Raw genomic sequence first — 13,093 nt, 5'->3', positions numbered from 1 at the left:
TCAATAGATGTATGGCGGAAGGTGTAAACCCTTTCTAACCGAGAGCTGCTTCTTAGAGAAATACAATTTCAAGATTCTCTTCTTTTCAAGGAAACGAAACGAAGACGGACGTGATTTTATTAGAAGTCCAGGCGATAAAATTCTCAAATTTACTGTGAAGCGGATAATTAGGCCGTCCGACATTCCTAGATAAGGATTTATCATTACATTCTACTACTAATGTCGAGTAACAATTTTACCATGTTTTTTGAGATATCTTTTTTGAAAACAATACGAAAGAAGAATCATTTAAAATTATGCTGTAGTCTTCCGGGCCGTCTAGCATCAGCGTTCATCCGGGTATACCTACGTCGCGTCAGTTTTCTTTTCGTGACAAGTTTCGTCAACTGTTCTGGAGACGTCTCGGACTGACTTTTTCAGAAAACAGTCGTTTCACATGTAAAGTTTAAGGGAGCTTTATTTAAACTCATTATAGACCTATACAGTTGTGGTTCTGAAATGTTAGGCAACGCGAACGGACCCCGCGACACTGGTTTATTGTTTCTCTCAAAATCTAGTTTCATGGCGTGCTCCTCTTTTTCAAGAAACAGCGCGAACTTGATAACTCAATGATGTCTTCTTCCTTTCTCCGTTCTCTCATCTCAATCTTATGGATGATTTTTTTGCGCCCAACTTATAAACGCCTGTTCATTAAACCGGAACAATTTTGCCGAAAATGTTGGAAAAAATGGATGCTTCCGCGGTGGGCATTTTTGGGATGGCGCGGCCCCAGGACCGTAATTAGCCCGCGGGCCATTTCTCTCTTACGATCTCTCGATATCTCGGATGAGAAATCTTTCGGCGCAGCGCTCTGCTGCGCTGCGCAGAAAAAAATACAAAACGGGTTCATCCTCCGACAATTGCAACCTTCCAGATTTAAGAATGGGTCCAATAGTCTGCTACTCTGAGATTCGATCGGGTTGTAAAAAAAAAATTAGACAGTCGGTTAAGGTGTGGGTCGCGAAATTCTGAGCAGAAGCCTTCAATTTTGAAGGTTTCGGAGCGAGGATTCAACGTTCGGCACGAGCAAAATATCATTTCAATTATTCCTGAAGCAGGCGTGTAGCTGCTGTAACTGTTTTGAGCTGATTCCGACACTTTTTGGGCCATCGAAATGGGAGCAGCGAACTTCGGAATATTCCAGAAACGTAAGACGGAGGTGCATGTAAATAAAAATCTGTGCTATCGTGGTGATATTTCTCTTTATTTGATATATCTTTACCGGAAACAAAACGAAAGGAGAATGGTTTAAAATTATCTACATCTACATAATACCCTGCGAGCCACCTATAGGGTGTTTGGCAGGGGGTGAAAAATCACCAACATGCAGCTTGCAAGAGGACCGCCACATGCATACCGCACGGTCATAGAAATATTACGCACACTAGAAAAATATACATGCTTATTCATTAAAAAATGCTAATTGTTAGTAATTCCTAGAGCAATTACATGCAAGGTTAGAACTATGAAAAAACAGCTTACTACATTATGCTGCAGTCTTCCGCGCCATCTAGTATCAGCGTTCATCTTCCGTCGCGACAGTTTTCTTTTCGTGACAACAGTTTCGTCAACTGTTCAGGAGACGTCTCGACCTGTCGCTGAGAAGAATGTTTTTTTTTTATCTTCTCCTTTATCGATATCTCATTCGTGACTACGGCTTAATGCCCTGTACAACGAACCAGTATTGAGCTTGATTTGTCCTCCACACGACATTCAATCAGGGATCTACATCTACAAAATACCCTGCGAGCCACCTTTAGGGTTTTTGGCAGGGGGTGACCAATCACCAACGTGCAGCATTCAAGAGGACCGCCACATGCACACCGCACGGTCATAGAAATATTACGCATGCTAGCAAAATATTCATGCATACTTATTAGACAAAACTTACCTATGGTTAGTAATTGCTATAGCAAATACATGCAAGTTTAGAATAATAGAAAAAATCATATGCAATGAGTCATCTTAACGAGGGACGCCTTTATTCCTATTAATTGAGACAATGTTGCTATCTTTAATAGTACGAGGGAAGAATGACATTTTAAATATCTCTGTTTTGTAGTCTATTTCCTTTATCTTCTTCTCATAGTCACGTCTACCATAGTACGACGGTATGGGAAGAATATGTCTCATGTCGTAAATGGAAACGTAACAAAAAAACGATGTATATGTTTCACGTCGGATCGGGCAGTCTCGGAAAATTCTCTGTCTGTATTCAGTGGCGTAACTATGGGGGGATGAGGGGATAGACCCCCCCCCCCCAAAAGTATCAGAGAGAAAAAAAGTTATTTAAAAGTATTGCTTAGTTTTGAAATATAATAACTGCATCTGCTCAAATTAAAATTCTTAGTGCCAAAATGATGTAAAATTTATAATTTGGCATGTCATTTTTCAAAACTTTCCCGGCCAGGCCAGTTCATCCCCCCAAAGCATATTCCAAGTTACGCCACTGCCTGGATTTGAACCCGAATCCATAGGGTGGAAAGCCAACATTCTAACCAACACCCCAACCCGTTCTCCATCTATTCTTAATTCCTATCTAACATAAGCCTAGCGTGCAGCCACAGAGACTCCCAGCGGCTCCCAAACTTATTCGTATGGCATCTGTGTCTCGTGTTCTGCACGCCCGCAGCAGTTTTCGACTAATCGCTCATATTTCCTTCATACTTTCTTAAATTCACGAAGTCTTTCTTCGCCATCAAATCTAGTGTTCTGTGATTAGATACACCCCACGAAGTAGCCACGGCGACTCGTTCCTCTGTGGCGAGAACGTCAGTGCAGTTGAGGGGGTCGGACACTGCACGTATTCTTCAAGGCCTCCTCTCTGCTATACATCCACTCATTCCTACACCACTTCTTAGGCTCCTCACTCCTTCACGCTCTTCCGCCCGAGGGCAGGCAGGCAAGGAGGGAGAGTTGTACCTCAAACCTCCTCCCTCTTACGCCCCAACACCCCCTCTCCCAGGACACCCCCGCCCCCATCGTCTTCATTTCCCTCCACCTCGCTGCGAGGGTATTCATTCATAAAACTCTTCTCTTAGGCCTTCCCTCCCCTCTACTCTCGGCCACCGCCTGGCAGCCAGCGAAGGGAGGGGAAAGTGTTCTTACCTCCCCTCCTTCTCTCACTCCCCTCTTTGGTTTCCTCCCACTCTGGCCGTCCGGAGAGGAAGTGGGAGCGGGCGGAGGGGAAGGGACTGCCCCCTACGCGGGAGGGGCGGAGAAGGGGTGATAGGGGAGGGGGAGTTCTTTCGTACGAGGCGGACGGGAAGGCCTTTGCCATACCGAATGTGGCGTCATTAGTTGCGCGAAGGAGCGCTGGGAACTGTTCGCTCACTTCGTTGCGTTCCATCTCGTGTTAGTGCTGCGCGTTTTACGTTTCTACACACCTACGTTCCTGCACCTTCTTTTTTTTCCATGTGGACAAGAGACGTTGTCGGCCGCACCATCCACTTGTTAACCCCCGGCGTTTGTGTTTTTGGGGGAGCACCCCCCTTCCATCCAGTGCAACCAGCACACACAAACAATACGTGTCGGGGGTGTGAACGGTGCACGTGACTGTGGTTATCGCGCTCGTTACGCCTGACCTCCATGTTTGTTTATCCACTACAATAATGTCGTTCGTCTCGTAGGAGATTTTCGTGTGGAGTTGTGCTGTGTGGAACGGAACAGATGAAGACAGTGACTGCGTAGCGGCGTGCGTGACTATCCAATCCACTCATTGTTGTTGTTTTCGCTTGTTGTTGTTGGTGTTGTCATCGTCTATCGCCGGTCACGTCGACCATGATATTCCACTCACCGTGGGAGTAGCGGAGTGAAGCTTTTTAACCCCCACTACAATCGTGTGTGTTGTTCTTCCCCATTCATTCTTCTGAAGCCGCCTGATCTTGGGGAGTTGCTCGTGGACCGTATCGTATTTCGTGGGAAAACCTCCCCGGTTTCGGTTGTGTGTCTTGAAGACGCCGGTCGAAGGCGAGAGAATCCTCGTGTTTTGTTGGAAGCGCTGCTCGTAGTGTGGCGATGGTTTCTTCGTCTTCGGCGGCCTCCGTACGGTGGCCGTCCCACGCCGTCTTCAATGGTGTCTCGACATCTTCCTGAAGGTGTGGAGGAGGGTCCTTTTCGTAGTATTTAGCTCTAGTCGTGTCGTTGGCAGTGTGTTGTGTGTGGATATTCCGTATCCTCTCCCGCGAAGACGGATCATCCGGACTTCTACGGCGGCCGAGGCAGCGTGGCCGTGTGCCACCAAGCCGTGTTTTCCCGTGAAGGCGTGTCGAGTCGCGATCCACACATGTATATTGCCTCGGAGGACGGACCTCACCTCGTAATGGGAATCAAAACCATGAAGCCCTTCGCCAAACCAAAAGGTATGTTTTTTGTTTCTTGGTGACCGCACGTGACGATGCGCCATGCGTATTTGTTTGTTGTCGAAGGAAATGGAGATCGTGGACGTCTTGTGGGTGTTTCACTTGGCAACTGTTCGAAGGATACCGGGTTCGAATCCCGGGTAATCTTGCGGGCATCTCATTCAAAAATACTGGGAAGTGTGAGGTGATTAGCGTACAGGAGATGTCCCCCCTACTGTGTTCGCGAATTAACTCTCCTGCGGCTTATTAGTGCGGGAACGCCTCTACCCTCACCTATGTACGCGTGCAACATATTAGATAGAGAAAATGACCCCTAATGTGTACGAAAATTCGAAAGCCTGCGTCTTAGGTTGGGAAGAACTCTACCCTCACATAACTATTGTAAGCGGGCTACGTGTTTGGTGGACGAGTTGCCCCCTGGTGTGTATGACAATTCGCACGCCTACGTCTTAGGTTGGGGAGAACTCTACCCTCACATAGCTATGTAAGCGAGCAACGTATTTCGCAGACGATATGCCCCCAAGTGTGTCTGAGTATTCACACCCCTCGGCTAAGTCTGGGGAGAGATATATCATCTACTATTTATGCAAGCTTGCATCTCATTCGGTAGAGCGCTTGACTTTTCGGTGGATGGTCTCGGGTTCAACTCCCGTCGGCAGCTTTCTGACACCTCTTCAAAGTATTCGAAATTCGAGGTGGCCTTGGAAATTTTACTGTCCCCTATACTCTCGATGTGTGAGAATTCTCTGCGGCTGTGTGGGGTGTTGCATCCTCACCTGTCCATACTGGACTTCGAGTTGAAGTATTGCATAAGGCAATAGCAAAATGGGTGGATGATTTCTTTGATTTTCATGTCTTATCTCAATCCCGACAAGCTTCAAAGCTTGGCCATGTCTGTACCCATTAAGTGGTTAACCTTTATGATAGTCTCTAGCACGTTTTGTCGCAGCAAGAACGGAATTTTGACTATTTATTACAGCACATCTACACCTGCACACGTCACGGTTACTGATAATTATGAGAGACTTTCCGGTTATGAAACATAACATAGGTGATGAGTAACATTGATAAAATAAGAGCGATGCAGCTGGTCAAAAAGCGTAACGAAACAATGTCAGATATCGTTAAGAACGTCTTCAGTTTACCTTACAGTTGTAATTGCACATTTTATTCACCATTAAGACGAGTAAAATGCTGGAATATGAATGTATTCTGGATGCACGAAATATAATTTCTATATTTGAAGACATAATACATGCGTTTGTTTAGCAGAACCCTTTTGTTTATGCAAATCAAAATTGCGTGTTACCTGTATAAAGAGAGTTAGTATTTTCAAAGATGGATGGATAGTTGATTCGATTCTTGTCTCTGTTAATTTGTTGTTTCAATTGTCGGTAATTTTAAAATCTATATTTAATGAAATGATAATTCAACTATGTACATCATTTCTTTATTAAATTGTGGCTTTCCGTTTAAGCTTTGTCTTTCGTATTCAGTATTTGATGAGAGATGTTACTGGTGCTTTATCTGTAGAATAATTTTGCGTGTTATAAATGGTGTATATGCTATCTACCAAGTCATCACTGCCATAACTGTCCTTTTGAAGATTTACCGAAACTAACTAGACGTTGGGCGAACTATGCACCAGCACGTTTCATGTGAGAATAAACTTTTTGCTGATCTAGTCCGATTAGAATCAAATTGTCGAAGTTATAGAATTATTGATTAGGTAGTAAGAAATCAAAAGAACGGTAATGACAACATAGTAAAACTTACTCTTGTTTACTCTTTAATTTTGTGGCGTCGGGATAAACTGTATGGTGGATGTATTGTGGAAAAGAATGTAAACTATTAATGTATTAGAATTTGACTGTAGGCACTGGGATACGTGCCTCTTCCCCAGTCCGCCCTGCGTGCTTCTGTTTGATGCCATGCGTGCCAGATGTTTGGGATTTCTGGCAGAGGGTGTTTCTTCTCGAGGCACGCAATAATTTCGTGTCCGCACTAGTGCTATCCCCGTACAACCCCTTTGGCAGTGTATTGGTAAAAAATTATCCTCAATGGCACTATTATTCTAGTGATGCTATGAAATCTTATAGATGGATAGATAACAATGCAATCTAGGTGCTAGGTATTATTTCTTGAGGAAAGAGTGAACGTTAGTGCGGGGTGTGGTATGTTTCGAAATGATGATGAGTTTTTGAAATTTCTCAAGTAATTACTGGCGAAATTGGCATTTAAAGACGATATTATATTCCCAAATAAATTCTCCTTTGCAAAGAGAAATCGCTAGGAGGTATAGAACATAAAATAAAGAGTGAAAATATCAGTTACTATGTTGATAAATTATTACAAAGACCATTTGTAACGTCGCTTGTCATTATTAAACTTCCTGTCACATTAGACTTTAAACTCTAAGCTTTAAACGTGTAATTCGTCGCGAGAAAAGATCCGATAATTGAGATTAACCTTTCTAACCAAGAGCTGCTTCTGGGAGAAATTAAATTTCAAGAATTCTCATCATAAAAAAAGTGAAAATTTGCTACTCAAACATAGTTATTGCGACAGCTACATATTTCACCATTAAAATTTACAGCGAAAAAGAACACGTAGTTTAAATATTTCTGAATAGAGCTGAAAATGTTTATATACATTTTTATGTCATTTAGAAGCAATATCATATACATTATTTCAGAAAGGTCTTTCTCTGTCATTCCGTTTGTGCTCCGTTAATACTGCTCCTGCAGTGATAGATAAAGCATCATTTAAACGTTGAATAACCGACTTCCGACGAGAAATAAAATCTCAAATTTCACTCTTTACCCATTAATTGTACCTACAGAACCTGTATTTTTCGCATGGACAATTATACGGAGCATTTTCTAGAGTTCGCACTTTCCGTGATATTTATGTTTGTGTTTAAGAAACTCAAAGCCTGCAAGTTACAGAAGACGACATGTTTACATATTTTTTGTCTTTAAAGAAGTTTTGTTTGCGTGCCATTATCCAGTAATAGACGTCATGATTGTACCTATATTGTATTCTTATGTTTTGTATATTTTTGTAAGTAAATAAGTTAAAAGGAAGTACTTTATGATACACCTACTTCCATATTTAAAATCCAATTACACCGTTTCTTTAACGTACTAATTCCCTGATAGCGTGACATTACCAAATTTTCGCGAGGGTTGGGTTATAATGGGTAAATGCGTCCTCGTACAGCGCAAATCTTGGAACAAGTTTTGAACAAGACAAGATGGTTGGATCAAGTGGTTAATTAATCCACCAAGATATTCATGTGGCCGCAAGAGAGGATACGGGTCTTCCTGGCGAGCACGCTTCGTGTTGGCCAGTGGAGGAACGCAAGCGTCTCCGTCAACGCGCCACACGGCTTCCCACCTCTTGTTCCCAACGCGTTTTGTGGTGAGCGAAGCCTTTTCATTCATCGCACTCCGACGTCGTCCTACGCCCGCGCCAGGAAGCTGCCCCAGTGCCGGCAATCGTGTCCGCCTGGTGCCTGCACGATGGGGTCCCTACTGACAAGTTTCCGTCTCGCGTTTGCCGACAAAATATGAAAACAGCGCTACCTTATTCAATCACGGACTTAAACATGGCGGTCTTGGAACTCAGGTGCGCGACAGGGGGCATTTCCCCCTACGTTTTAGCTGCCTAACACCTACCTTTTTAGGAATATCGTAGCGCTAGTTGTTCATATTTCTACTATTTTATCTCAATCAGATGGCATCCATTATTTACATCAGGCGTTTAGGGGGGGAAGGGGTCAAGCCAATTCTCATCCAATCTTACGTGGGGGAAAGAGGGGGTCGTGGCAAGTATCACGTAATTTTTTTCCGAAAGAAGCAGCGTAAATTAGCGTTGTAACGTCTGATTTTTTGAAGTTGTTATTTTGGTTGTGAAGGGTTTGTTTGGGAGAGGGGATTGTTGAGGGAGATGTGAAAAGGAGAGGTTTGGTGGAGTACTGTGGAGAGAATTGAAGTAAATAAAAAAGGTTATGAAAATTAATCGTCTTACGTTACAGCGTACACAGTTACCGTAAATACTAGTCTATACTAATCTAGACTAGTCTATACTATAAAGGAAGTAAGCAAATCGTTTTTTTTAATAAATGCACCTAAATGAAGCAGAAATTAACGTATTTTCACTGATTATACGCATTTTGAACAATCTCACGTGAAATTAGAGGGAGGGGTTCGAGCCAAATCTCACGAAGTCTCACTAAGAAGGAATGGGGGATCAACAAATCGCCAAATCACCTCACGCAATCAATGAACCCCCGAAAACAGCGCAAAAGGCCTTTGCATCAAGTGCCGTAACAAAAACTAACAATAGACGATCACATTCATCCAGTCGAGACACTTTTCCGTCTCGCATTTGTCGTGAATATATGAAAACAGAGGTACCTTATTCAATCACGCACTTGACATGGCGGTCTTGGAGTATAGGTGCGTGACAGGGGGCATGTACCCCCTGCGTTTCAGTTGTCTACCCCCTGCCGTTTAGGAATTTGATAATAAAGTAGCACTGTGTATTTATTAATCTCATTTAACCCGAAAACATCACAATGACGAGCTGGGTTTCAAAAACAGCCAATAATAGACGATAGCATATATCCGAGCCCTTCATGGGGGTAACCTATCCAGGCGGGACTCGAAACTGTGACCTTCGATCGACAAGCTATTCATATTATACTACTTTATAGCTTCCCCATTAGTTTATCATTAATTTTAAATGAATAGTATCATCGGTTGTCCTTACTTAAAAATACTGAACCTAACCTTTTGGGCCATGAAGCATTGTGTCATCGCCATTATTCGCATATTTTGTTAGCAAAATGATTTTGCTATTATTTCCTTGCCTAAGGTGCATGCATATAAATTAATCAAAGCTATGTCTTTTTTTATAATCAATCGTAGCGGGCGTAACTTGGTGGAAATCCATAATCGCAGGAATAGAAGGATCAACAACTTTTTGCTCTTTCCACATAGTAATTTATTAACACCGACCATGGTTTCGTTACAGAGTAACATTATGGTCGGTGTTAATAAATTACTATGTGGAAAGAGCAAAGTTGTTGATCCTTCTATTCCTGCTATGTCTTTTTGCCCTGCCTCTGTTCACGGAAGCTTATCGTCCTGAAAATGAGACATAGCATGTAATAAAAGTGAGATGGTATAGATGAGAAACTATACGAATGCTTTCACATCTGTCGTGTAACGGTATACTTTATTAGTAATATTGCTGCCATATCTTTCCTTGCTTTTCTGCGACGCAGTGGGAACCCGGAAAAAGAGTTTCCTCGAATTCTGATGTCATGTATTACAATGTGACAGGAAGCTTAATTATGATAAGGATTGTCAAAATGGTCTTTCTAACCATTTATTAGCACAGTAACTAAGAATGCCTATCTTTATTTTATGTTCTACACCTGCTTGCGATTTTTCTTTAAAAAAAATTAGTTGGGAATATATTATCGTATTTTAATGCCGATTTTCCAGTAATTATTTAAGGTGAGGATATTTATAATTTTAGATGTCATTAATGTCTCCGCCAAAATGAAATTATTTATTTATTTTTCTCTTCTGGTTGCTTTTAAAATGCTTTCCGAGTTCTTTTAGCTCATATTAAAATAAATCGCATTTGAGGGGGTGAGAAGTCAAGGGATACAAGTGATTTCTTTCTAAACAGAGTTATGTACAGTCAATTGTTAGAGAAAATATACAAAATATTGGTTGCCAAGGGATACGATTGAGTCTCTGTTCTGTGATGACATCGAGTGGAAAATTAAATGTGCTACAAAATATTTAATTCATCTCGTTTGTTTTCTTTAACTAATTTCTGTACTTAACTCTGTTTAGAAAAAAGTAATCACTTGTACCCCTTGGCTTCTCACCCACTCATTTGATGTTTGTAGTTTTCCTATCTTGGAACTCTTTTCTATCTGTGTTTACTTATATCGCTCTCCATTGATCGCAGACTGCTTGGCGTCAATTGTTATCCAAAGAGACACGATTTTCTAGGAGGTATTAGGCACCACATCATCTTTCTTAGATATTTGACCAAGCATAAACTTCCGTCACAAGACATGTTTTGTTTGTGGCGGTAGTGTAGGCTAATACACATGAATTTTCAATTTTAATGATTAATTGGAATGAATCAGTGTTATATTGTCCGATGGATATTGATGAAATTGTTACGTAAACGCTGACTCGATACAAAAATACCATTCCATAATTTGAGCCTACTTGCATCAGAGTCCGAGTAAGTTAATACTTCGCTAGATTTCATTTAGAAATTGTTGCTCAGGATATGCTTGGCTATTATCGTGAAGATGATGAAGACATCAAATGCCTTTATTTTTTATACAGATAGGAAAAATGCTACCCAGGAAATATCCCTATCATCCCGTATCAATCCTATTTCAGATACCTACTTTAAAAAATTAAATTCCACGTACACCTTTATGAATTACAAGTCAGAAGAACAATTTTGCTTAGCTTGCTTCAATGATTGTAATTTTTTTTATAATGCTACGAGGTATCCTATGCTTAATTTGTTGTGAAAGAATCGAAAGCTATTGCGTTTTTTACACTATATATCTATTTGTGGGGATGGCTTGCTGGCTTCAGTATTATTAGCTTTTAGATTCGTAACAGGATGCATCAAATCGTAATAGTTTTATTGCTCTAGCAATTTTTATGGTGAGTTAAAAATATTTCTGTAGCGTTCATTAAACCATGATGAAATAAGCAATGGAATTTTCGATTGGCGATGCTCGTTGAACTTTGGGCGTTTACATAGTGGTCCAAGGGTATGATTGAATTATTCTGTCTGTAACAGTACAAATAAGATGCTTCCAAGCATCACGCAAAGTGGACGTCTTGTTTGAGGATGTTTACTGACTTTTCGAGGAGGTGTAACGGTTAAGCGGTGTTGTTACTCTTGAAATGAGACTTCTGTGTAATATCTTCTTAGTAATGGGACCAGTTCTAGATAAATTTGTCATCCCTCGCGGATTGATTGTAGATGCCCTATCTGATGCATGTTATCGGGCATTTTTCTTAACCGTTATGCGCAGACGCCGTGTGATATCGTGGGCGCCAGTATATAGTTGTGTACATTCCCACGGGCTCTTACTGTATTCTGCGTCAGTTTCTGTCTACTTGTTAAAACGTGCTAGTCTACCAAGGGATGATTCAGCTGTTGATGAAGAACGGCACACTAGTGATGTGGTTTCAACCCCAGAATGAATGTAGAATGATGGCCATCTAGATTGGGGTGAATTCCCAGCATAATTGCTGCAGTTCTACGTCCATGATTTGAATTGAGAAGTTCAGTAGTACGTATAGTGAGAAACTAATTATCACATAGCCTCATAAATCGCAGGTAAATGCTTATTTTTTGTCATAAAGTCTAATTGCTATTTATAGTTCGTTCACGCATGGACACATTCATAAGTTTTCACCGGAAGGAAGCTATCCTGAGTTGATGTTATGACCACTTATCGTGGGTAGTAATAATAGTAATTTTAGGTTACCAACTTCTCCGGCTGCTCGTAAGTATTCCAGAAGTCTGAATTTATTCCTTATCAGAATATTTATGTCGCATTTTTTCGGGAAAATGATTTTTTAAATGCCATTTTGGCATTAAGCTCCCTAATTATATGTTATCGAACTAATGAGGTCTTCTTTTTAAAGTCTGACAATAAATAGTCTTGAAGAATGCTTTTCGTTACTCCCACGAAAAAAAACTGAATTTGTTATGAAGTGATGTTTCATTTGTACCATAACACTGAGAATACATGACTCAACTCAAGGGTCGATCGATGTAGCTCTATCTGCTATATCTTGATATTCGCGATATCTATGTCTTCACCACTTATTCAGTATGTCATGTTCGTGTATACTATGATGGAAAACTACCCTTCTCTTGTGGGTATAAACTAGGCAAGTTATCGCAACGCTTATTGGTCATTTACCCACAACTGTTTACGTCCACGGACTTGGCTGCACAAATATTATTTCATGCCAGATATGGCTTGACCCTATGAGCGAAGTTATAGCGTATCTTCCACGTGCGTTGAGGTCTCCGCGGCACTTTTTGCCCACTCAAATGAATCCGCATGTATTGGTACTTTTTAAAAGTTAATGAGTGGTAGACATATTGAGATACTTTACTCTTTTGATTTGCCTTATTAATTTTGCTTCCGCTTCCAATAACCTGATAGCGGTATGCAGTCGCTTCTCGCAAGACAATTAAGTACCTGTAAAAAGCGAGGTTCGCGTTTCTTAAGTTAGGATATTCATTAACCAGCGTGGGAGAAAATTATTGTTTTTCTGTTTGAAAATTGGCGATTGTATATTATTTACGATGATTTTTCAGTATTTTTCTTTACTTCCCGCTAATGTTTTGCAATTAGACTGTGTTCTATGTTTATTAAACGCATTATGGTCGCGAAATGTCCTCGGTTTAGATATGTTTTGTGTACAATTTTATGTTTTACCACTGAATGTAATCAAGGAAAACATACTGGTGAACATTTCTACTATTTGACTGATCGTCCCTGTAAATTTTTAGTAGGTAGTTATCAGCTCATGCAATCTCTTGTTAGAGATTATGCGACGTTGCCGGAACGTTGCCTGCGATTATTAACCGATATATGGCAGGTGAATAGG

General features: G+C 41.1%; 1 protein-coding gene across 6 annotated transcripts in view; it reads left to right on the top strand.

Moving 5' to 3' along the window:
• LOC124167546 (ETS-like protein pointed) overlaps nucleotides 1–13,093 on the top strand; it is a 592,213-nt gene that overhangs the window by 389,613 nt on the left and 189,507 nt on the right. The window contains exon 1 of one of the 6 annotated variants that reach the window (XM_046545504.1): nucleotides 3,335–4,400. The exons of the other annotated variants lie outside the window; for them this stretch is intronic. Coding sequence (XP_046401460.1) covers nucleotides 4,325–4,400 — 76 coding nt within the window. The 5' untranslated portion in view covers nucleotides 3,335–4,324. Of the gene's footprint in view, nucleotides 1–3,334; nucleotides 4,401–13,093 lie in introns of those variants that run through there. 6 annotated transcript variants of the gene reach the window in all.

This window comes from Ischnura elegans, chromosome 11 (genome assembly GCF_921293095.1).
Source record: "Ischnura elegans chromosome 11, ioIscEleg1.1, whole genome shotgun sequence".
In the NCBI taxonomy this organism is placed as follows: Eukaryota; Metazoa; Arthropoda; class Insecta; order Odonata; family Coenagrionidae; genus Ischnura; species Ischnura elegans.
Note: the sequence above shows the minus strand (reverse complement) of the source record. Positions and strands in the feature narration are given on the sequence as shown.